This window comes from Carassius auratus, chromosome 45 (genome assembly GCF_003368295.1).
Source record: "Carassius auratus strain Wakin chromosome 45, ASM336829v1, whole genome shotgun sequence".
In the NCBI taxonomy this organism is placed as follows: Eukaryota; Metazoa; Chordata; class Actinopteri; order Cypriniformes; family Cyprinidae; genus Carassius; species Carassius auratus.
The window spans coordinates 15,216,827-15,241,890 of record NC_039287.1 but is presented as its reverse complement, the minus strand read 5'-3'; the positions used below and the strand labels follow the sequence as shown (position 1 = coordinate 15,241,890).

At 38.9% G+C, this 25,064-nt stretch overlaps 3 protein-coding genes across 4 annotated transcripts in view; all 3 read left to right on the top strand.

Annotated features, from left to right (window-relative positions):
- LOC113063401 (acyl-CoA:lysophosphatidylglycerol acyltransferase 1-like) overlaps nucleotides 1-8,974 on the top strand; it is a 34,176-nt gene extending 25,202 nt beyond the window's left edge. The window contains exons 7-8 of the mRNA XM_026233763.1: nucleotides 6,572-6,678; nucleotides 6,781-8,974. Coding sequence (XP_026089548.1) covers nucleotides 6,572-6,678; nucleotides 6,781-6,932 — 259 coding nt within the window. The 3' untranslated portion in view covers nucleotides 6,933-8,974. The remainder of the gene's footprint in view (nucleotides 1-6,571; nucleotides 6,679-6,780) is intronic.
- A 1,050-nt stretch (nucleotides 8,975-10,024) lies between these two features.
- On the top strand, nucleotides 10,025-16,515 carry LOC113063400 (serine/threonine-protein kinase Nek2-like). 2 transcript variants are annotated; one of them, XM_026233761.1, is made up of 10 exons: nucleotides 10,025-10,189; nucleotides 10,270-10,392; nucleotides 13,121-13,338; nucleotides 13,524-13,764; nucleotides 14,467-14,549; nucleotides 14,661-14,787; nucleotides 14,943-15,147; nucleotides 15,320-15,374; nucleotides 15,526-15,602; nucleotides 16,030-16,515. In XM_026233761.1, exons 2-10 carry the CDS (start codon nucleotides 10,297-10,299, stop codon nucleotides 16,239-16,241), a joined length of 1,314 nt encoding a protein of 437 aa, XP_026089546.1. In that variant the 5' UTR covers nucleotides 10,025-10,189; nucleotides 10,270-10,296; the 3' UTR covers nucleotides 16,242-16,515. The 2 variants fall into 2 exon arrangements, with proteins under 2 accessions (XP_026089546.1, XP_026089547.1); XM_026233762.1 differs by having other exon boundaries at nucleotides 10,261-10,392.
- A 176-nt stretch (nucleotides 16,516-16,691) lies between these two features.
- Nucleotides 16,692-21,272, top strand: LOC113063399 (zinc transporter 1-like). Its single transcript, XM_026233759.1, has 2 exons — nucleotides 16,692-17,552; nucleotides 19,131-21,272. The coding sequence occupies exons 1-2, from the start codon at nucleotides 16,973-16,975 to the stop codon at nucleotides 20,015-20,017; spliced, it is 1,467 nt and encodes a 488-aa protein (XP_026089544.1). The 5' UTR covers nucleotides 16,692-16,972; the 3' UTR covers nucleotides 20,018-21,272.
- Nucleotides 21,273-25,064: the final 3,792 nt, after the last annotated feature.

The window sequence follows — 25,064 nt, the reverse complement described above, 5'->3', positions numbered from 1 at the left end:
CTGCTGTTCAGAAAGCACCACCTGCTGACAGATAATAAATGTACATTTTCAATAAGCCATTCTGCTATTTTTGTTCAAACCAATGAGAAAATCAACCCATGTTGCAAACACGCAGAATTGTAAATGTGAACTGGTGGATTGACCAGAAGATAATTCATTATAAAAAATCTTAACAATTAAGATGTTATTTAATTAATGTAATGATTGATGATAATTAATTTAATATATTATTTGATCATTTTGACTCATCAATTTTCTTAAAAATGGTTTAAAGGCTGTAAAGTGAGGTTTATTATTTGTGATGCTATCTGGGAAAACCTGTCGTATGTCGTATTGGGATGTTTTCAGCTAATTAATTTTTATTTATTTTTTTGTCAAAATTAGGTTTCATTCAGTTGTTGTTCTTTAACATCTTGTCCATCATCTCTGAAAATATCTTGGCAAAATTTACTTTAGTGCAGAAAATAGTGATTTATTGCAGCAAGCAGAAAGACGTGTGTCTCATGTTTAGAACACGCTGTGGAGGTGCTTTCTCCCAACACCACAAAAACATTTAACCTATCTAAATAAACCACGTAACACGTTACACCTTGATAAAGGTGTATCAATGCACAAAACCCTGCCAGTCCTGTGTAAACTACGACACAAAAGTTTTATTGGTTTATTATTTTTTTTTTATATCAAGAGATGGTGGAGCGCAAGAAAACAACGCAGTCTGAAGCTGCACACTTAGACGATCTTGCTCATCACAGTCTGCTTAATCGTGGTAGTGTTAAAATTTAATTCCTGAAAATCATAGCTATCAGCCAACTTCATAACTTCTGAAAACAGTTTTGGAAAGGGCTTGAACTCCGCTTTCATATGGTATCAAACATAAAAAAGGTCAAATTTCACCATGTGCTGGGTTTTCCCAGATCGCATCACATTTTCTAAAATTTTTAGTTTTTGTGAAAACTTGTATCTAAACTGTAAATCATGCCTTTTACATTCATTTTTACAATTTAACATGTTACCATACAATTCGCCCTACCAGATTTTTTGAACCCTTGTTGTGAAACTGATTTTAAGCCATTTTTGTGAATGTAGTGCCAGGTTGGTGGATGTTCACACTGGGTCAACAAACTGCCTGAGATTTTTTTTTTTTAATGCTTCCCTGCAAACTGTCTTTTATTCTGCTTTGCAGTGTTTGCTGATTCAGTCAGAGTCCAGACTGCACTGCTGTGATTTATGAGAACCTCACCGTTTACATGTTCATCAGTTTTATCTCCACGCCTGCCCTCAGTGGCAAACAAGAAACAAAAGTGTTGAGTCAATGAAGTTCTACTAGAGAAGAAAGGAATACAGTCAATGTGGTTTGCTATTTATATTTAAACTGCAGGATGCCACATGATATTGGTTGACCAGCATGCTTTGTTGGTCGCTTGCATTCTGTTTTTTTTTTTTTTTTTTTTTTGTGAAGCCTGTAATGCATGACATAAAAAAGTTTGTGTTTTTATTGAGTATCATATTTGATACATTTCATGGCTCATATATAAGAATATGTAGCTCATACTTAAAAAAAGTAATAATAATAATTAACCTTTTTATTTGGATCTGTTCTGCAATTTGGTACCTTCTGATATATATTTGGCCAAAAAGATGACATTCTGATCATTTTTAATGTAACAACAAAATTTTGTAACAGTTTAACAAACTATTTACTTAAAATGCTTATATCTTGTCGCTCTATATCTCCCAATAACATGCATATTAAGATGGTATTTAGATGCTTTGTTTTAAAAAACAAACTGAATTTCTGTTGTGCAATGCAATACATTGACGACTGAGAGACAAATAAACATTCCTCAGAAGGCTGATTTCACATTAGAACATGAAAAAAATAAGTGAAATATATCCATCAAATGACAATGGGGCTGAACTTGAACAGTGACTTGCCAGTAACTCAGTGTTTCACTGATGCTCTTTTCACACTTTGTTTTTGACTTTGGTTGGCTAGAGGAGGGCCGAGAGCAACAGTGAAGATTCGAGGAGAATCTGTATCCTCCATCACAAACTCAAGTCTGATTTTAATTCTGACTGACTTTGATATGGCCTAAAACAAAATGAACTTTCTGTGGGCACTTGTTTTTCTTGTCACTTGGTTTGGTTTGACATAGGGTGGTTATGGGCACTTTATGTTCACAGCCGTGTGAGCGATATAGTGATTGAAATGATGAACTGGTAAAAAATGTTTCCGTGCTCTATTAAAAGTAAAGGTTTCGATAGGGACTTTTCACAGTTGTGCTATTTGAACAGTAATTTTGGATGAACAGTTCTTAAAGGGATACTCCAACCCAAAATGAACATTTTGTCATTAATCACTAGGGCTGTCACTTATGTGAAAAAATCATTTTCGATTTTTAAGACATAAGTGTTCGTCAAATCGATTGTAAAATCGATTTTCCATGTCCAAAAAAAAAATGCTTCCTTTTTGAACGTCAAAAAAACAGACGAACGTAAAGAGAGCGCTGGAAACGCACAAGTCAGCAATATTTCTTATTTATTGGCATGAAGTTTCGTGCTGAATAACAAACAGCAACAGGAGCAACATTCTCAAAAAAATATATATGCAGAGGGGACGGCTGCCATAACAAAAAAAAAACATCACTGCAGGCTTCAACCCGGCTTCATTTATGATTTATGCAATTCAGAAATCTCCAAGATTATTTTAAATAATGATTCAATCCATTTCAATCCATCACAAAAGCCGGGCGCTCTCCGCTTGCAATGGTCCTTTTCATAACTCAGAATCTCTTGTAACTAGATGCACGAATGAGGCGAATTCGCGTCTACCGCGCGCGAGACCCCCAGACGCACGTAAACGCGGCTACATTGACTTAACATTGAAATCATTTGCGCCAGACGCTCTATTCCCATTTGGTGTGAACGCAGCATAAGAGGTCTCTTTCAACGTCACTGGGTCTTATAGGCGCGTAAAATTGCTGGTATTTTCTGTCTAGCTTTCGCAAGGCATACTGCACTTTCGGAATTCTTTAATTTCTTTTTCTGCTTGTTTGTGAGTTTTGTTACATCTATATTTTTTAATTGTTTAATTATTTTAAAATTAAAAGTGTACATATTTGGTTAAAATCGATTCCCTATTTTCATTTTCGAAAGTTTTTTTGGTTGGTCCGATCGATTGTGCAATCGATTTTCTAACTAAAAGTGACTAACTAAAAGTGACAGCCCTATTAATCACTTACTGTACTGGTAGAAGGAGGCGGGAACCGGCGGACAATCAAATGAAACTTTAATAATCACAAAATAAACAAATAACAGCGCACCAGCCCCTCACGGACGACTGGTGCGCATAAATAAAAAGCAAACATAAAATAATGGCCCAGGCCTGGTCCTCTCTCGTCCTTCACTATCGTCGCTCCACTTTTATATCCTTCCATCTCCTCTGTGGGACTCCAGACCGACGGTGGGGCGCAGGTGTCACGGATTTCCCAATCACTCTACCGGCCTCGCTCGTTCCCACATCTCTCGGCCCCGCCCCACTCGTCACACTTACTCCCATGTCATTCCAAACCTGCAAAAGCTTAGTTTGTTTCCATGCTTCAACCTTAATGTTATGAAGTGACGAGAATACTATTTGTATGCAAAGAAAACAAATTACATTATTAAAAAATTCATCTCCTCTGAATATCCGCTGAACACAAGCATCTTGCTCTGTTCTGTGTCAGCTGCACTGCACGGATGCTCAGATTTCATTCAAATCAAAACGCGAATACATTTAGAAAATGTATCCTTGCATCGCGGCTGACAAAGAATAGCGTACAGAGTTTTCGTTCAGCGGATATTCTTCAAAATGACACTACTGTGATGAATTGTTGAATAAAGTTGTTATTTCTATGTTTTATTCACGTACAAAAAGTATTCTCAACACTTCATAACATTACAGTTGAACCACTGATGGCATATAGACTATTCTGACGATGACTTTCATCTCTTTCTGGACCTTGACAGTGTAAGTTACTTGGCAGTCAATGGGACAGTCACAAGCCTCCCGGTTTTCATCCAAATTATCTTAAATTGTTTTCCGAAGGTGAACTAAGAAGGAAACAAAACCCAATATAGAATTTTTCTCCGTGGATTCTAAATCTACCAGGTCACTGAAATTCCCCTGAAACTAATCTCTGAGAGACCGAGAGGTTTAATTGGTTTGGTGGAGATGCTCCATTTCAAGCAAGACTTATGGAGTTTCTAGGGAAAATATTGCAATCCGCAACAAACCACCGTTTATGATTACAAGAACTTTTGCAATTCTCACTATTTAACAAAATCTCATCCCAGTGAACTAGATTGTACCTTGGTGACATCACGCCATCCTGAGTTTTGAACAAAAAGAAAGATAATTTATATATTCTCATTCATTAGATGACCTGCCCTATAGAACATAAAAGCGTTATACATGACATTACGAAAGCTTGTGGGATGCATCAGATGTGACGCACAGATCTGTCCGATAGATGGTTCTGAGCTTCTCTGGTGACTTCTGTTCCCATGGATCTTATCTCACTTTATTGCCAAGCATTTTCTGGAATTTGTCCCCAAGGGCCTTATTACTCCACACCTATTGATTTGTGTGTGGTAAATGGAAAGAAAGCAAAAATAAACAAGTCGAAAGAAAGTAAACTATAGATTTACAGTATACAGTATACGTTTCTAGATTAATATTGGTGGCACCAGAGATTGAGAAAGTTGGCATCAGGACATATACTATAAATAGTGTATATAATAATACATATACAATATCAACAGCAATGTGTCTTAAACATCAAAACAGCATATTAAAATTATTTCATGTGGATCATGTGACACTGAAGACTGCATTAATGATGTTGGAAATTCAGCTTTGATAATAAATAAATGTTAAAATATATTCAAATAGAAACTTTTTTTATTATTGTAATTTTGACAGTATTGCTGCGTTTACTTTATCTTTGACTGTTTATATATACTTCACTTTCGAGTTCCAACAAATTAGTCTTTATTCTCACATAAATTCATTTCAGGTTGATTTAATATACTTTTGATATGCAGGATTTTGCTAATGCAGATTCGTTCATTCGTTCGTTCGTGCAGTTTTTTTAAAAAAAATTTTATTTCTCATACCAAAAAAAGGTTGTTAGTTATTAAGTTATTAATAAAAAAATAATAATAATACTTACATTTATATATACAGTCTCTCAGTAGTTGTTATCATAGCCTAATGCGGTTCTGCTCTTTAATGAATTTGATTATTAACAAGTACAAAAGTTGACTGTTTCTCAAACTAAGGGAAAAGCAGAAGCTGGGTAATTGCATGTTGTAATATTGCACCAGTCACATCTTCTCTGTACTCTTAGTTTTCATAAGAGAAGTTTGCAGTCAGTCTTGTGTTGTGTTTATGTCTCTGCTGTCTGTGCAGAGCTCGGCCAGTGTTTCAGCAGAAAACTGCTGTCATCAGTTGAAGCGTCTCATCAGCACAAACACTGAACCTGTCACACCGTTAAAGAGCTGAGCTCTCCACTTCACTGTGCTAACTGTGGGAGATCTGATGAAGACTGAGAATTGGGATTGTTTGTGCTAAATGCTCATCTGTTTTATTTATTTATTTATTTATTTATTCTTCAGTGCCTGTTAGATTTTCTCCCTCAAGCTGTCTTCATTGCCTCCGCAAATTACCCTCATTATTGTGAATTTCCTTTAGTAAATTTGATTTAGGCTTCTGATACTGTTCTCATTTAATCAGACTCTCTTTCTAACTTTTCTTCCAAACTATCAAGTTGTATTTTGTTTTGTCTTTAATGAAAGAACATTTAAATATTGGGTCAGGAGGACAACAAACGCTCAACGTGCCAGAACTTAGAATAATAATAATTATTATTTGTATTATTATTATTATCCACAAAGTGTGCATCCAAATGTAGAAAATGAATTGAAATGTAATGGTTAAAATACATTCAGTACTGTGCATACGGCATTGTACATGTGCAACAATCCATGTTGTGAATTATTATTATTATTATTATTACAACTACATTTTACAATATTTAAATAACATTTAATTAACACTTCATGTGTTTACTATTTATATTTATATAAAAGTGTATATTATATATTTGTATAATTTATATTTATGTAAAACAATAATATATAATATTATGACTAAATTTATAGTAGTAGCCTATTTTATTTAATATTGTAAACGTAATAAGTGTATTATCATGGCTTAATTTGCATTTATTATTGATAATAAAAATTGTAAACGTAGTATAACAATCTAAAACAATATTTTAAAACAATATTTGATGATGATTATATTTGATTTAATATTCACATTAAGTTCTATAAAAGCGATAATGCAGTCTAAATGAATACATTTAAAATTAATTATTATTAATCATGGAAACTCATGTGTTGCTTAAGTTTATATAACGCTGTTTGACCAGTGGTCAGTATAGACCTAAATGGTCCATTGTATCATTTTGCTTTTGAATGTTTCTCAGTAGTGTTTATATTGAATTCTTATTTGTTATATTTATAGGACATACCCTATAAAGGACGTCCCAGAAGAATCAGAAGCGCTGACAGATTGGCTGTATCAGAGATTTGTGGAAAAGGAGAAACTTCTGGCTCACTTCTACAAGACAGGTAGTTTGATGACAATCGAATTTTGTTTCCCGGTAAATATTCATCCTCCAACTTAAACCAAACTTGCTGACAAGTTCTCTCTATGTTTCCTTGGTCTCGCAGGAGCATTCCCTCCACCAGACGGCCAGAAAGAGCTGGCCTCCCGAGATATGACCCTTGATAATGTTTGGCTGCTTTTCGTCCAAACGTTCGCCTTCGCCTCGGGCTACATGTGGTACAGCGTTCTAAATCACATCTACTGTTGGTTCTTCTGACGGCTCTGAGGAGAGCGTAACACACAGGACGGAGGAGACCTAGAGCCCCGATTGCCATTCTTCTCTGCCGGATAGTCGAATGTACCCCGCAGGACGACTCCAGTTGCTGTTTCTGATCGCGGTCCCCATCCTTACTTCGGACAGACACATCGACCCAATCCCAGCTGCCCACGCAGACATGCGTTTATCCCTTAGATCTGTGTAGAACCAGTTCAACGTTTACACATGCGCGCTCACATGCAGAGAAAAAATTATGCACATCTAAATGTTTACTCATGCACATGTGGAACCCCCCCCAACACACTCCTTTTATGTTTTTCGTACAATCAAAATTAGGCTCAGGAATAAGCCAGAGATAGATCTGTCAAGTCCTCTTATTTCCCTCATTTTCTGCCACGTGAGCTTCTCCCCCTTTTTATCGTTAACTCTCAAACAGGATGACTGAAGTTGTTTTCAGAGACTGCTGTCCTCTTTGGAAGCGCCACCTCTGGCCTTCATTGCACTATGAATCCTTGTCGCCCCCCTCCCAAAAGAAAGGAAGACCCTCGGTGTGTGCTGTCCTCATGTCATTTCATCCTTGTGGCGGTTGACTGGACGCTGTTGTCTATGTCAGTATTGATCGATCGTGATGTTTACACTGACTGAAGGGGGATTCGGTTTTGATGATGCGTCGGGGGGGGTGAGGGATTTCAAAGACTAACCTGGTTCTTGTTTTAAAACTAGGAGACCGCGTCCTTTGGAGAACTTTACACAGTCAACGCCATACAGACACATCCAAGCGCATCACATGACTGCCGATTCAATAGAACAAATACCACTCACCTCCAAAGTTTTACAAATATTAAGCCATATGCTTATCTTAGGGTCAAAAGGGGGCGGACATTCTAATGACTGAACTTTTGTGTTTGTTCATTGTCCTAAAAGGATTTTAATTTGTTGATTTGTTTTGAGTCTCAAACTGGTCTCATTTCTGTAAATGTGACAGCATAACCTGCCTGTGTGATTGTGTGCGACTGGCTGTTTCTTTTCTCTTTTTATTTAATTTAATTTTTTTTTTAGATGCACATAATGTCTGGTAACTCCATGTTATATCAGTGTGTTGGCAAATATCTGTTTAATCTTTTTCCTCGTTCTGTGGATAATCTTGTGCAGAAAGGAGTCACTCTCTGCGTTTTTACTTCTGAAGCATCATGAATGTTTTAAGACAGACGGAAAGATAGCTGTTAGGATCTTCTGTCCCGGCAGGTGCGTAAGTGTCCCTCAGTGTCTGAGCGTCACCTCGTCTGGTGGCGGTCGTGTGGGCGCATTTCTGTTCATCAAACGAAACCGTCTTAAAACTGCTGCCACACGGAAAGAATTGGAGGCGTAGATTCAATTTGGCGCGGAGGCACAAAATATTTTAGATTAGCTTTAGACTATCTTGAGGAAAACGGAAATGCAAAATTGTGTTTTTCCTGTGTGAAATTGGATGTGTTTGTGTGTGTTAGTGGGGAAGAATGCCATGCTTGAGTCTATTATGAGCGAGGTCCAGCAATAATGTACTCCAAAATAAATGCCCATGTTGTGGCGTTCTAAAGAAACGATGCTTAGATGTACAAATTAGACATTTGTAGATGAAAACTGTCATTTCCCCCCTTAACCGAAGTCATGTCATCGGTGAAAGTGAACTTTGTTTCTATAGCTTGCCAGATTGAAATGTGAATGATGCCAGAAGACTAAAGCCAAGTTAGATGCGGACTGCATTCAGAGCAGGCTACGTCACAGTGAACTTCACCGCGAGGATCTCGGACACTGGCTTCCTTGTTTCGTTCTCGCTGTCTGTCAGATTGAGACATAACATTGTTTTCCTAAGTATGGTTTTATGTTTAAAAAATAATAAAAAAGTGTGAGCTATATCTATATATTAGCAGTTTTAACCAAATTACAATAGAATGGTCCATAATTTTCATTTTGTACTCTTGTTTCTCTCCCTAGCTTCCCAGCCATTTTACAACACACAAATTAAGTGTGCTGGAATAAAAATCATGCGCAGCAGTGACCCACAGGCTCTTCTCTGAGTGTTATTGATCTGAAAACATTCGCCAGAGGTGCATTTGTTCCTCTCTGAATCCTTCTGATCAGACTTGTGGCTTTTAAAGTCAATGTGAATTGCAGCTTTTGTTCTTTGGAATAACGTGCACCAGTGAATCATCCACAGTAAAACATGGATCATGCATTAGATCAGTTTTGATATTTAAACATGCCTCAGCTGCCTGTGTATATTTCACTTTATGTTCAGAAGAACGGCCTGAGATGGTTCTTTCTGTGAATAGGGTATAAATAAGTTCTATTACTTCATCAATAAAAGCACAAAAATGTGTTAGATTTGAAACCTAACATTGACAAATTAAGCTAGTTATAATTAATTATACCAACAGTAAAATAAATTAAAAACTTAAGCTACACATTTGAGATCCCACTCATGTATGTATCAAAAATAATATTGAACAAAAGCAAAAGAATGATTTTCCACTTATAATCAGGTGAAGTATGTTTATGTGTTTCTTTGCTGGGTTTGCTGTTCCTGGAAGCCCTCAGAAATAAAGTGTAACCAGCTCTAATAATGCATCTATTGACATGAAATCATCTTCTTTAGGTCTATCAGGCTTTATGCTCGTATCCTCTAAAGCCTTCCAGTGACATGAACCAGAGAGAGCTTTATGTGAACTTTGTCCCTGCCACACCCAGAAACATTCAGCACCATAAACACACTGCTGCCACCAAGCGGACAAAGTCAATGTGCAGTATACAGTTTCAGTAACAGTAACGGGCGCATAAGTCGGCAGACTCAGGAGCAGCATTTTTGTTAAAATGAAGTAAAGCATATGGAGCGCGTTAGAAGAAATGCTAACTAATTATATAAGCTATGTTTTATTGTTTTATTTAAAAATCGAGTCTTTACAGTCGAGTTTTACACTTCAAACCTGTACAATGTTCGCTCTTTATACGCCTGTCCCTTTAAGAATCAGCCTCCCGCTGTTACCGGGCGTTCTCGCGGTTCTTCAGCGCCTGGTAACGTGCAAGCAGTGTCCTTATAAGGACCAATGAGATCACGGCCAACGACCAAGCTCAGCCAATCAGAATCCAGAGTTTGTGCACGCGTTTGAAAATCAGCTTGCTTGTTTCACGACTAGCACAAACAAAAATCTATAACGTTTTGTTTTTAAATTAAAACAATTACAGTCAAGCACACGAGTGAGCAGAAGTGATTAACCACGGTAAGTGAACTGACTGAGTGAATCCTGCTGTGTTTGTTTAGTAGACTGTGCATATAAATCGCTGAACTCAGTTGTATCAGTCTGAAAGTTGGAGCTGTGACGTCACTATGCCGTCCAGAACTGAAGACTATGAGGTCCTGCTCACCATTGGATGTGGATCGTATGGGAAATGCCAGAAAATCAAGAGGAAATCAGATGGAAAGGTCAGTCAGATACAGCTCTCCGTTTAGCGTATGTAGTATGGTGTATATGTAGGTAACTGTCATATATGTATGAATAAGTTTGGGATCAGAAAGATTTGTAACCTTAATGTTTTTTTAAGTCTCTTCTGCTCATCATGGATGCAATTATTTGACCAAAAATACAGAAAAAAATATTATTACCATTTAAAATATTGCTTTTTTTATATGAATGTACTTCAAAATATAATTTATTTCTTTGATGCAAAGCTAAATTTCCATCAGCCATTACTCCAGTCTTCAGTCACATGATCTTTCAGGAACCATACTTGTTATGCTGATTTACTATCAATGTTGCAAACAGTCCTGCTGCTTATATTTCATTATTTATTTATTTTTGAACCTGTGATACTATTTTCAGGATTAGGCTATTTGATGAATAACGTTAATGTTTGTTTATATATATATATATATATAATGCGCGTTGAATATTTTCTGACACCTGTAAGTCTTCATTATCACTTTTTATCAATTTAACACATCCTTGCTGAATAAAAGCAATCATTTCTTTCAAAAGAATTGGAAAGAACTGACCCTAAACTTCTGCACAGTAGTGCATAATGTTACTAAAGATTTCTATTGTAAATAAATGCTGTTCTTTTCAACTGTTTATTCATTTAAAGAATCCTGAAAAAAGTATTATGGGTTTCTGAATATGTATGTATATATGTATGTGTGTATGTTAGGTAAAAAATGTTAGCCTGAATGCACTGTAAGTCACTTTGGATAAAAGCGTCTGCTAAATGCATTAATTAATTAATTAATTTATATATATTTAAGCAGCACAAATGTTTCTAACATTGATAATAAATCAGTATATTAGAATGATTTCTGAAGGATCATGTGACACTAAAGTCTGGAGTAATGATGCTGACAATTCAGTTTTAAATCTCAGGAATAAATTACATTTTACAATATATTCACATTAAAAACATTCCTGTTTTTTGTTCTCTCTCTCTCTCTCTCTGTCTCTCTGTCTGTGATCAAATCAAAAAGTTGTATATATTATATTCATTCATTACATGGACACTGACATATTTCAAATCTTTATTTCTTTTAATTTTAATGATTATAACTGACAACTAAGGAAAATCCCAAATTCAGTGTCTCCGAAAATTAGAATATTACTTAAGACCAATACAAAGAAAGGATTTTTAGAAATCTTGGCCAACTGGAAAGTATGAACATGACAAGTTTGAGCATGTACAGCACTCAATACTTAGTTGGCGCTTTTTGCCTGAATTACTGCAGCAATGCGTTGTGGCATGGAGTCGATCAGTCTGTGGCACTGCTCAGGTGTTATGAGAGCCCAGGTTGCTCTGATAGTGGCCTTCAGCTCTTCTGCATTGTTGGGTCTGGCATATCACATCTTCCTCTTCACAATACCCCATAGATTTTCTATGGGGTTAAGGTGAGGCGAGTTTGCCAATTTAGAACAGGTATACAATAGTCCTTAAACCAGGTACTTGTAGTTTTGGCACTGTGTGCAGGTGCCAAGTCCTGTTGGAAAATAAAATCTGCATCTCCATAAAGTTGGTCAGCAGCAGGAAGCATGAAGTGCTCTAAAACTTCCTGGTATATGGCGGTGTTGACCTTGGACCTCAGAAAACACAGTGGACCAATACCAGCAGATGACATGGCACCCCAAACCATCACTGACTGTGGAAACTTTACACTGGACCTCAAGAGACTGGGATTGTGTGCCTCTCCTCTCTTCCTCCAGACACTAGAACCCTGATTTCGAAAGTAAATGCAAAATTTACTTTCATCAGAGAACATAACTCCGCAGCAGTCCAGTCCGTTTTGAAGCGAGACTGTTCTGATGCTGTCCTTTGTTCAATAGTGGCTTTGCACAAGGAATGCGAAGCTGAAACCCATGTCTTTCATACGTCTGTGTGTAGTGGTTCTTGAAGCACTGACTCCAGCTGCTGTCCACTCTTTGTGAATCTCCCCCACATTTTTGAATGGGTTTTGTTTCACAATCCTCTCCAGGGGGCTGTTATCCCTATTGCTTGTACACTTTTTTTTTTTTCTATCACATCTTCTCCTTCCCTTCGCCTCTCTATTAATGTGCTTGGACACAGAGCTCTGTGAACAGCCAGCCTCTTTTGCAATGACCTTTTGTGTCTTGCCCTCCTTGTGCAAGGTGTCAGTGGTCATCTTTTGGACAACTGTCAAGTCAGCAGTCTTCCCCATGATTGTGTAGCCTACAGAACTAGACTGAGAGACCATTTAAAGGCTTTGCAGGTGTTTTGAGTTAATTAGCAGATTAGAGTGTGGCACCAGGTGTCTTCAATATTGAATCTTTTTACAATATTCTAATTTACTGAGATACTGAATTTGGGATTTTCCTTAGTTGTCAGTTATAATCATCACAAATATATAAATTACACAAATATGTCAAATATTGAAATATGTCAGTCTGTGTGTAAGGAATTAATATAATATACAAGTTATTTTTGACTGGAATTAGTGAAAACAACTTTTTGATGAATACTAATTATATGACCAGCATCTGTATATGTGTATCAGTTCAAAGTGTGACACCCTTTGTTTGCAGATGCTGTGATATTTTGTGATCTAGTGCAGTGAAATTCACCACTTTCCATGATGTACCTGTGAATTATCACATTGTAGTCGCTGGTCTCTCATCTTTCAGGTTAATGTGCATCATGTCATCTGATCCCTTTAGATCCTGGTTTGGAAGGTGCTGGACTATGGCACCATGGCCGAGGCAGAGAAACAGATGCTGGTGTCGGAGGTCAATTTGCTTCGTGAGCTGAAGCACCCAAATATCGTCCGATACTATGACAGAATTATAGACCGGACAAACACCAAGTTATATATAGTGATGGAGTACTGTGAGGGTGGAGATCTCGCCAGCCTCATCAACAGATGCATCAAAGACAGGTCAAATGAAGCTACTCAGTGTTTCTACAGTCTTAATTCACCCTTCTAAAAAATTAAAATAAATAGTATGAATTAAAAAGTAATAAATCTTCAATTTACCTCCATAAAACATGCAGAAACCCTGCTAGTTATTTTGTTGTTTTCCTGCATTACTGCAATGTTGGTTTGTTCCACTTTCTTTGCAGACGGTACCTAGAAGAACAATTCATCCTTCGTGTGATGGCACAGTTGTCCCTGGCTTTAAAAGAGTGTCATGGTAGAAGTAACGGCAGCAGCACAGTTCTTCACCGGGACCTGAAACCCGCAAACATCTTTTTAGATGTCAAACAGAATGTGAAGCTTGGAGATTTTGGTTTAGCTCGGATACTGAACCATGATACAAGCTTTGCTAAAACATTTGTTGGAACTCCATATTACATGTCACCGGTAAGTGTCCTTTCATCTTTCATTTAAATGTGAAAGGGAAAATTATGATGAAAATATAAACTGAACTGTAATAATAAATATAAATCACTGGGATTGTGAGGAGGGAAAATGAGATGCAGGACCCTTAAAGCAATAGTTCACCCAAAACGTACTAACCTTAACCTCTTCACTGGTATTTCTTTGAACAATGTTCACTCAGAATTTACTAGCAAATTTCACAAATAATAAAAAAGAAATGGCAAGTGACATTGAATAAAACATGACATCTTAAATTAGAAAGAATGAAATTGTATTTTCTTATAAAACATCTTTAAAAATTTACTTTTTACAGTGCATGACTGACTTTCTTCTGCAAAGCACACACAATTTTTAATTGCAAACTGTACTGCAAAAGAAAGTAAGTCATAAGGGTGAGTAAATGGATGACTGGGTTTGAATTTATGGGTAAAATAAGTAAATTTTCATAGACCGACGTTAGACACACTTGTGTCATATTGTGCTTTTTGACCCAAGCCTCTTCAAGAACACTCCTGAGGGACTGGAATGAGTCCAACCTAAACAAACTAACAACACTGTTGTTAAATGTTCATGTCATGGCATGCATGAGTAACTATTTGTGCCACAGATTCATCATGATAGTTCTTATTGTCAGGACTTAGCTGTGTCTGTTTTATTCATATTTATCTGCTTTTATATTCACAGGAACAAATTAATTGCATGTCCTACAATGAAAAATCAGATATATGGTCTTTGGGATGTTTACTCTATGAACTATGTGCTTTATCGTAAGTATACATGTATTATTTTTCTTCTAATATGATTACACTCAAATCGGTTACATCCAGACTTGTGTGATTACACAAACTTTTTTTTTTTTTTTTTTTTTTTTTTTGAAGTCCACCATTTACGGCATACAACCAAACCGAGCTGGCTGTTAAAATCAGAGAAGGAAAGTTTCGAAGAATCCCATACCGATTCTCTGACGACCTGAACACACTCCTTTCAAAAATGCTCAACTTAAAGGTAAACACATTTTTGGCAGGAGGACCACATTACATGTTTTTATTTTTCAGTAGAACTTGTCAGAAGACCAAAATCAAAGTGATCTGGGTTCCAGGGGTTCACATTGCGCTGTATGCCGTTTTGTCACTTTCTGCCTGGCTGTTATCTTTTGTTAGGACTATCTGAGGCCCTCGGTGGAGTCCATTCTGCAGAACAGCTTGATCTCGGGCTGTGTAGCCCAGGAGCAGAAGAGGCACAGATCAGTGGACGTAGAGCAGCCCAAACATCCAGAGCCGTCGCTTCTAGCAGATCTGCGGCTGAAGGAGCAGATTCTACGCGAGCGCGAGCAGGTCCTCACAGAGCGAGAGCAGAGACTAGAGCGTAAGTCTGCTTGATCTTATTAGGCCTCTTTGCATCCAGAAACCAAAGTCTTTTGAGTTTGGAATGACATGACGAAGACTACATTCTAGCTGAACTGACGCAATATTGCTTATTGGCAAGATATTTCATAAAGTGAGCTTATAGTGTGTTTAACCTTTTACTTTTTTTCCAGAAAGGGAACAGGAGCTGTGTGTCCGAGAACAGCAGTCAAATGAAAAGCTGGCCAGGTTAATATACATCTTTGCTGAGCTGGTCATTTGAATATATCAAATATTAGTAGTATTAACAGTAGTAGTGTGCTGCATAACTAGCTATAGCCACTGGTTGACACATGGTATATAATGTTGATAATATGTGGTTGTAATTGTTCTCCGTCAGAGCTGAGAGCTTGTTGAAGGCGTATAATTTGGTCCGGCAGCAGAGGGCACTGTCTCTACTCAGTGCCAGTGACACAGGTATAAAACCATTTAATGCTATGCATATAGAGATGAGTGACTGAATGTTGTTTTCTTTTCTTATTTTAGTGCTCTCTGTTAATGTTCAGGGTTAAGTGCCTGGTATTTGTTTATATAACTCTATTGGTCAAGAGTTTGGAATAATTACAATTTTTAAATGGTTTGTATGCAACAAACTATCATATTAGAGTAATTTCTGAAGGATCATGTGACACTGAAGACTGAAGTAATGATGTGGAAAATTCAGCTTTGCATCACAAACAATACTTGTGAAGGCTGAAGAGTGCAGTGTGCAGAAACAAGGAAAGCATGACTCATAGCCGGCAGGATTTGGGTTACAGATCCTGTCATGAAAGAAAATACTTGTATAGTTGTTGTTGTTTTTACCTTTATAACATGAGAATGACATGGTTCTGTCTTTTGACAGAGAACGAAGAGAACCTCTCCCCAGGAAAGAAGCGGGTTCACTTTGCAGGAAACGGAAAGGAAAACGGCAGACCTGAGAGCAGACTGATCGCTAAACCTCAAGAACACTGTCTTGTAAAGAGGCACCAATGTGCTAACATCCGTATCCAAACTCTTGATGAAGAGGAAAAGATGTATTCAGCAAAGCCCAGAGAAATGCAGGGCATCCGCTAAACATGAACGACATTTTACTACTGAAAGTGGTGCATTAGTGTGATCAAGAGTCTAATTACAGTTGTTCACATTAGGAAATAAGATTTCTGCTTTTATCTATGTGCAGCATTTGTAGAGTACAGCGGAACAAAACATTTGTGGACATTACACTGGGTTATTTCATCAAAGATAATGTGCTGTATTCTTGTCAATGTATATATATTTTATTACCTGGATTGTTTTATTGGGATTTGCTATTTTATCATCAGAATAAAGTGTTGATTGATATTATCAGTCTTGTTTTTATTAATTTAAAATTTAGAATATTTTTTGCTTTGGGCTCCATAATTTTGTCATACAGATCGGAGTTTCACTGCTCAAGGGATACTCTGAACTTAGTAATTTAGTTCTTCGTTTTTCTAAAATAGAGTTAAATTTTCCACGATCCCAAGTTTTTAAGCCAATCGCAGGCGAGTGTGGGCGTGGCCAGAGAATGAGCGTGTTGGTTCCATGTCGTTCTCGCTTCGTGTGGAAAGTTCACTGGTCCGGGTGCAAACTTTCAGGCAGCCGTCTGCAGACGGAAGACGGACTCTATAACTGGACAGAAATCGGGTCCCCAGCGCTCATTACACACGGATCGAAGTGGCGCTTACGGTCTGTCGGTCGAAACGAGTTCAGTTACGAGATCTTAACCTCGAAGGGCTGTCGTGTTCATTTAAAGCTTTGTTTCGTGTTCTGCTCGCGGTGGAATCATGGCCTGTGCGCCGAACCGGGCGCGCCTTCTGTGCATGCTGTCGCTCACCTTCGGCTTTTTCATCGTGGAGGTGGTGGTGAGCCGGGTCACGTCTTCTCTAGCGATGCTGTCGGACTCCTTTCATATGCTGTCGGACGTGATCGCGCTGATCGTGGCTCTGGTCGCGGTGCGTTTCGCGGAGAAGACCCAGTCCACACACAAAAACACGTTCGGCTGGATCCGGGCCGAGGTGATGGGCGCGCTGGTCAACGCCGTGTTCCTCACCGCGCTCTGCTTCACCATCATCCTGGAGGCCATCGAGCGCTTCACGGAGCCTAAGGAGATCGAGCAGCCCTTGGTGGTGATCACGGTGGGGGTTCTGGGGCTGCTGGTCAACCTGCTCGGGCTCTGTCTCTTTCACGGACACGCCGGAGGCGGAGGACACGGACATTCCCACGGAGAACGCAAGAACGGGAAGGTTCGCCGGTGTGAGACGCTGGAGGACGGTCGGTCCGCGGCCGAGGAGACCAATAATCTGGTCGGGGATAACAACAGCCCAAATAGTGTTAATCACGACAAGAAAAAAGCCGATAAATCAGGTTTGTTGTCAATAAAACTTATAAGACATGTAAAACACTAGTTAGATATTTTTATGATTCAAAACAAACGAGATCAGGAGTGTATAGATCATGTTAAAGTCGGATGATGTACGACGAAACGTGTGGAAATCTTTCCTCTCGGGGCTTTTGTTTCTTGTTTGTTAACCTGAATCCACTGGCAACAATCCCATCGAGACAAAGCGACTGTTCTCCCCATTTACTCCTCCTCAAACCTGGATGACCCTGCTCTGTGGGAGATAGATTGAGAAATGTGTCTGTCAGGGGTCCCAAAACTATTTGTTTAAAGGTTAAACGGGAAGGGAGAATTGGGCATTTTTGTGTATTTATTTATTTTATTTATCTAAAGAAGAGGTCAAGAACCCAGCAAAACTAACCGTACTGCTTAGGCTGCTTTTTGCTGTTTATCTATTTTTTTTTTTTTTAGCAGGGTTGACCTCCACTAAATGTAACTATTACCGTGGTTTCCGCTAACATATAGGTACTTCAACCATTATTACTACAGTCGAATTGTGGTAACTTTGTATTGGCCACCACTGTGAACCTTCTTATAGATGGATGCAGGGATTGGTTATAAGGTACATTTTAAGGAGACCGTGTGGGAATCTGGGGTCCCAGTGCTGTTGGACATGATCACTGATCACATCTGTCATAGCTCTGTTGATGGTTCTGGTATTTGTTTGGGGGCTGTCCAAAATTGCCTCTAATCTAAGCCAAGTATTGTGTGGTCAGCTAACGGTGTGACACACCCAACATCAGTGAACTAGTGGTGATGATAACCGACTGCATCTGGGTCAGTAGTTGTGCTTCAACACCTCAAAGGCTACAGTCAACTGCTAAATAGCATACATTCTGTTATATTAATGATCTGAAGCCTCAGTTTCCAAAGCTTCTGTGTATTTTGATGGGACATTGATATTGAGGCTTTTGGAAGAATATTACATTTGTTGTCACACCGAAGACGAGAAATAACTGTAACGTTTTAATAATTGTACTGATTCTGAGAATAGGGAAGTCCATGGTACACCTATAACAATAATGTCATACAGGAACAGTATCATTGGAATCACTTTCAAAATTATTATTATATATATTTTTTTTTCAGTTGATGAAAACTTTTGACAGCCATTGGGATCCACTGGGGATGTGCACATTTTATCATGGACAGCCATATCTTAATTAAAGGGACAGTTCACCCAAAAATGTCGTAATTTACTGAGTGCTTTCTTATGTTGAACATAAATGAAGATATTTTGAAGGCTGCTGGTAATCAAACAGTTGGTGGTTCCCATTGACTTCCATTTGTATTTTTCCTACCATGGAAGTCAATGGGAACCACAAACTGTTTGATTACCAGCAGTCTTCAAAAAAATCTTTTTAGAATGCCCATATAACTCAAGTTTTGCAAGCAGAAAATATTATTGTATTATATATATATTTATATATTATCTCTCTTTTAGTGCTGTTTTCCCAAATATTGGCACGTGAGCTTAATCACAAATGTTATATTGATTTTATACAACAGGTAAATTTCATTCTAGCTTTCTTTCTCCTCTGTAGAGATGTGTCCCAGTGACAGCCTGGATTTGCAGATTAACAGCAGCGATCCGTACGAAGAGCTTGACAATGGACAAGACTCGGCATCCCAGCTCAACATGCGGGGGGTTTTCCTGCACGTCCTGGGCGACGCTCTCGGCTCAGTCATCGTGGTGATCAACGCCACCATCTTCACCTTCGTATGGAAGCCATGCCCCCCGGGCATTACCTGTGAGAACCCTTGTGTAGACCAACACTGCGCAGGCCCTATACTCAATAGCAGCAGTGCAGCATCCAACACCCCCTTACATGTAGCGGGACCCTGCTGGGTATTGTATCTCGACCCCACCCTCTGCATCATTATGGTCTTCATCCTTCTCTACACCACATACCCATTGTTGAAGGAGTCTGCACTTATCCTGCTACAGACCGTACCCAAGCAAATCGACATGCATCAGCTCAAAGCTCGCCTGCAGGATCTGGAGGGTGTGCTGGCGGTGCACGAGCTGCACATCTGGCTGCTAGCAGGCAGTCGCATCATTGCCACCGCGCACATCAAATGCCAAGACCCCACGTCCTACATGGACGTAGCCAAGCGCATCAAGGACTTTTTCCACAATGAGGGCATTCACGCTACAACCATTCAACCGGAATTCGTAACGATGAACTCGGAGTCTCGCATTTCACTCTGCGAGCTCTCCTGTAGAACGCAGTGCGCCCCGAAGCTCTGCTGTGGATCCGCCGATGCTGCAAAGCCTCCTGATGGAGCCGCAGAACCGAAGAAACCATGTGAAGCTATAACCCCAACGGTAGCCAGTACTACATCTGCTGCATCTCTGGAGATCATCAGTGAGTCTGTGGAGGAAACAAGCAGGCCAGAATCCGTTAGGGGTGTGGAATCGTCATTGTAATTGGTGAGCAGGTTCGGTTCTGTTCTCTTAAGGGCGCTGATGTATATTGGCTCAGCTGACTGATTTCTGCAATGCTGGGAGAAGAACTGAGCCCTAATGCACTCATGATAACACACACACATATATACATAACGATACCACTCCAACATAAAGACAATATAATAGGCTGGAGAACAAGGCTGGCCGCCTCTTTTCATGTATCCTCTCCTCTGTCTGTGCCAAAGCTTCTTTTCATACAGGACACCAGACACTTGCGTCTTTCCTGTGGATTGTAACGCAACGACATGCAATTTTAATGTTCAGCTGCTGGACCAAGTAGAAATTTCTGGACCAGTTTTTTTTTCATCCTTCATACTTGTTTATTTTCAAACTTTCAGTCTTGTTACGACTGTATTAATTTACGTATTTAAGTTATTGTGAATTTTTTTTTTTATCAGAAAGCTTTTTGTGAGATTTACATTTGGTGATATTAGAGATAAGAACAAAAAAAAAAGAATTTTTGCCTTTCACAACCAATGATCTGTACGTTAATCGAGAGTATTTTTTTAGATGATGTTTTTCAAAGATTGCTATTCAGTCTTTCACTTTTTTTGTTTAGAAAATCGTTTTTATTAGACATCAGAAGACCTGTGGACCATATTTCATGCCTAGAATTCAAACTGTTGTGTTAGAGTGCTGAATCTAGTCAGGGTAGGAACAAGACAAACCTTCTTATATTGGTTTTTATAAAAACTGATGCCTCGTTTATTCTATTGCTGTCAATCAAAACAAGAGGTGAAAATGCTGTTTTTTTATTTTATTTTTTTATGTGGGTCTTCTGGATAGTGATATTTTTTTGTCCATGCTGTCATAAAAATGAAGGGACCTCCTTAGATTTGTGGAAACCATTAATTTGTGCATGACCAAATATACATAAGATTGTATGGAAAGCTTTGTGAAACCAAACAAAATTTGTAAACCAAAAGACAAGGGAGTACATACATTTAGTCGCACATCTTCTCAGTATGAAAAAAGCATCTACTATCAGCTCTTCACAACAATATTTATAACTGCAAACTTTAGCATTTAGTGAAAATATGCCATTTATGGGAAAAAAAAGAAGTACTAGTCTTTATTATTAGTTGTTGTGAATTTCTCCTGAGGGAGTGTTTGTATCACTGAATATTATAAAGTACTATGCCATCTGAAATGTTTTTGATATATTACTGTCAAATGTGTCATTGTGAATTAAAGATACTTGTTTGGTATTGTTTGATTCAAGTCTGTTGTCACTTTTTTTTTTTTTTTTTTTTTTTAGGAAAGTTGATTTGTGAGGTTTATTTGATTTGTCCAATTAATGAATAGAATAAGACCCTTAAACACTGCACAATCAAAGTAAAATCTCTATGCAAATTATAATTTAGGCCAAGTCAACTTTAAAAGCAGGCCAAGATGAAAAATGTTAAAGAGCAGCTAGGGGGCATCAGACTTCATTTCAGTTTCAGTTTTAAATCTACTAAGTGATACAAAGCTGAAAATGATTAGAGATAAAGACCATTTAAGAACATAGTACACATTGAGTAAACTAAAAAAATTGTCAGCGCTACGAAGTCAGTTAAAAAGGTCATATGATGCGAAGTTTTTCAAGTTTCTTTTTAGTGTTTACAAGCTGTTTGTGAATAGATAAGATCCCTGAAGTTGCAAAGACTATAGTCTCAAACCAAAAGAGATATTCTTTTCTCCATGCCCTCCTTTAAACATGCTCTCACGTCTACATCATTGTGTGGGAAGATTTGTATAGCATCACCCAAATGTACACGCAAAGAAAGAATGTGTAACTTTTTTTTCTCGCTGTAGTATTGTTGCTGCCATCACCATGTTGGTTTTGTTGTGAAAGAAAACCTACTTTGTTTGGGCTTCCAAAAGAGGGCATGGCTAGAAATCAGTGGTTTAGTTGTATTTACAACACTGTTCCAGAACAGTTCAACCCAAATATTCAGATGTGTGTAGCTCATTATATGGAGGACTGTTTCCTCACCCAGGAGACTAGAGTACAATGCCGGCTGTTATGACTCACAGACTTTAAGTACGTTTACATATTTAAAGGATTTGCCACTGATGATTCAAACTCGAGTTTTGAGTAGTGTAGAATAACACTTTGATTCTCCTATCACAAATGCAGACGCAATGTGTAAAAATACAGTATAAGGGGCCGTTCACATATCGCGCCTAAAAATGCACAGAAAACGCTAGGCGCTGCTTTCTCCTTTCCGAAGCGCTACTGAGGCGTCTGCCGTTGCTAAGCAACAATGACGCGCTCTCTCCATGAAGATGCGGAAATTTCAGCAAAGGATAAATGGATTTGCAGCACTAAAAATCGCTTTCAGTAGCTCTGCTACTAAATTTATTTAAAAATGGCAATCCATATACAGCTATGATCAGCTGTTCCTTCATCTTGGCTGAGCTTTCAACGTTGTTACAGTAAAGGGTGAAACTGATTGGTTAGTTCTTGTCACATGACCCGCAGAGCGCTTGCGGCTCTCTGAAAAGTTGAGATGTTTTTAACTCGATGCGGTGTGGAGGCGAATGGAAAAAAAATGAGCACGTTGAGCGCGTATTGCACGCGTCTACTTTGGAAATAACGAACTTGAGCACGCAAAAGACGCAATATGTGAACTTAGTCATTATAATCCATAATAATGTCCCCAATAATGGCCAATCAGAGCACACATCGCTTTTCAAAACGATGAGCTTTGTAAAAATCAACATGTTTAAGTAGGTGAGCCATAGAGGATAAACAATCATGTACAGTATAAGGAAAATAATGTGTTTTTTTAACCTTAAACCACATAAACATTTCATTACACAAAATAAACCATCATGTAACCCCTTTAAATAGTGATGTAACCAATGAATGTTTTGTTTGCTTTGATAATAGCAAATTAATCTTCAGGTAGATAATACACAAGTAGATTATACACATATTCATACCATCTCCCTTTTGAATGTGGAGGGTAAGATATTTTTTTGGAATATTGGCAAGCAGACTCACCACCTTTCTGCTGAGCAACAATTATATCGACACCTCAGTACAGAAGGGGGGAGTCCCAGGAGTTCCAGGGTGTATCGAGCATACAAGCATCATTTCAATGATAATTGAGGATGCAAAGCGCAACCATGGAGATCTTGCAGTCCTGTGGCTCAATATATCCAATGCATATGGAACTGTCCCTCACAAGCTGGTGGATCTCAAACTACATGCGTACCATGTCCCAGAGAAAGTCCAGCACCTCCTGCAGGAGTATTTCAATCGTTTTAGGATGCGATTCACCTGTGGGGACTTCACCACCAGCTGGCAATGGTTGGAAAAAGGAATCGTAACTGGATGCACCATCTCGGTCCTCTCGTTTGCAGCTGCAATGAACCTCTTGGTTAAGACAGTGGAGAAGCCTAGAAGAGGTGCAGTTCTGGCAAGCGGGATTCAGCAGGCTCCAGTTAAGGCATTCATGGATGACCTGACTATAACGGCAAGATAATTTCCAGAAGGTCGGAGGATTGTGGAAGACCTATGCAAGATTATTGCAGGTGCCATGATGGAGTTTAAGCCAGCAATGTCGAGGAGCATTGTGCTGAGAAAAGGAGGCGTGCATTAACAGTTTCGCTTCAGGATTGGAGAAGATCTCATCCCCACTGTCAGTGAGAGACCCGTTAAGAGATTGGGAAAATGGTTCAGAGTGGAATTGAATGACCGAGAGAGTGTGAAGGAGATGCTTGGGCAGGCGGAAGCTTGGATGCGAGCCTTGGATAGGAGTGGGCTACCTGGAAGATTTAAACTCTGGGGCAACCAGCATGGTGTGCTTCCAAGACTTCTTTGGCCACTGTTTATGTATGAAGTACCATTAAAAACAGTTGTATGCTTCATGCAGTAAAGACCAATTGGTCCGCAAGGCAGATATCACCATCCACACAGGACGGAAATGGTCAGCAAGCAGGGCTGTGGCAGATGCCGAGGCAAGACTACGCCACAAAGACATCGTGGGGATGGTCAACCAAGGCAGGTTGGGCCTAGGAGTTATAACTAGAGCTAGGTTGAGGGACGCTAATGCTAAAGGTCACTGCAGCTTAGTTCAGGAAGAGCTACATATGGTGGAGGAGGAGGGTAGGCAAGCAAGGGCAGCCGGAAGATCCAAGGAAGATCATTGGGGTGGAGGGATATATGGTGCATGGAAGAGAATAGGATAAAATTCCTCCTGTGCTCCACATACGATGTCCTACCAACACCTGTGAATTTCCATCGTTGGGGCTGGTTGAGAGCCCAAACTGCACATTGTGTGGGAAACTGGCCAGCCTTGAACATGTGTTATCATCATGTCAAGCTAGCCTGGCTGATGGAAATTTCAGATGGAGACATGACCAGATACTTGCCGAGCTGGCTACAGGTCTGGAGGAAGAGAGAAGGAAGACTCTCAACATCACGAGGACGATAGCACCCCATATGATCAGGTTTGTTAGAGCGGACGATAGCTCCAGAGCGACATCGACTGGCTCAGGAATCCTGACATCCGCTATTGACTGGGACATGAGAATTGGACTTGTAATGAACGAGTGTTGGCCATCACCTCAAATAGGTGGGATCTTACCAAGCCATTGAGATGAGAGTGATGATCCTATCGTATTTCAGACTACACATATGGTGTAATGTGAATTTATAAGTCATGGTATGTAACATGGAATCAGTTATCGTTTGATCGTTTGCTGTCGGATGCACTAGGAGGGCTCATTTATTCATTGACACTCCAGTTGGTAAATGAATAGCAATATGAAAATTTCGAGCAAGACCTGGCTTGATCCTCACATTGTTTGCTGTAACTGCTGACAACTCTACCTTTGCTACAAAAACCTTGCCATATTAGCAATTTATCAAATGTCCTGCAAATAATGGAGAGTTGGATGGCAAAAGATGTTATTCAGCCAAAAAGATCTTATATTGCAAAAGCAGTTTCTATGTAGCTCTATGCTGACATTACATTCCAGCTTCCACTTTTTCCATTAAAATGTGGTTTCACTT

Bases quoted from the DNA above. Each gene is read 5' to 3' on its own strand.
- LOC113063400 (XM_026233761.1), top strand. From the start codon at position 10,297: ATGCCGTCCAGAACTGAAGACTATGAGGTCCTGCTCACCATTGGATGT. The intron at 10,393-13,120 runs GTCAGTCAGATA...TGATCCCTTTAG, and splicing joins AGAGGAAATCAGATGGAAAG to ATCCTGGTTTGGAAGGTGCT. The intron at 13,339-13,523 runs GTCAAATGAAGC...CTTTCTTTGCAG, and splicing joins AACAGATGCATCAAAGACAG to ACGGTACCTAGAAGAACAAT.
- LOC113063399 (XM_026233759.1), top strand. From the start codon at position 16,973: ATGGCCTGTGCGCCGAACCGGGCGCGCCTTCTGTGCATGCTGTCGCTC. The intron at 17,553-19,130 runs GTTTGTTGTCAA...TCTCCTCTGTAG, and splicing joins GAAAAAAGCCGATAAATCAG to AGATGTGTCCCAGTGACAGC.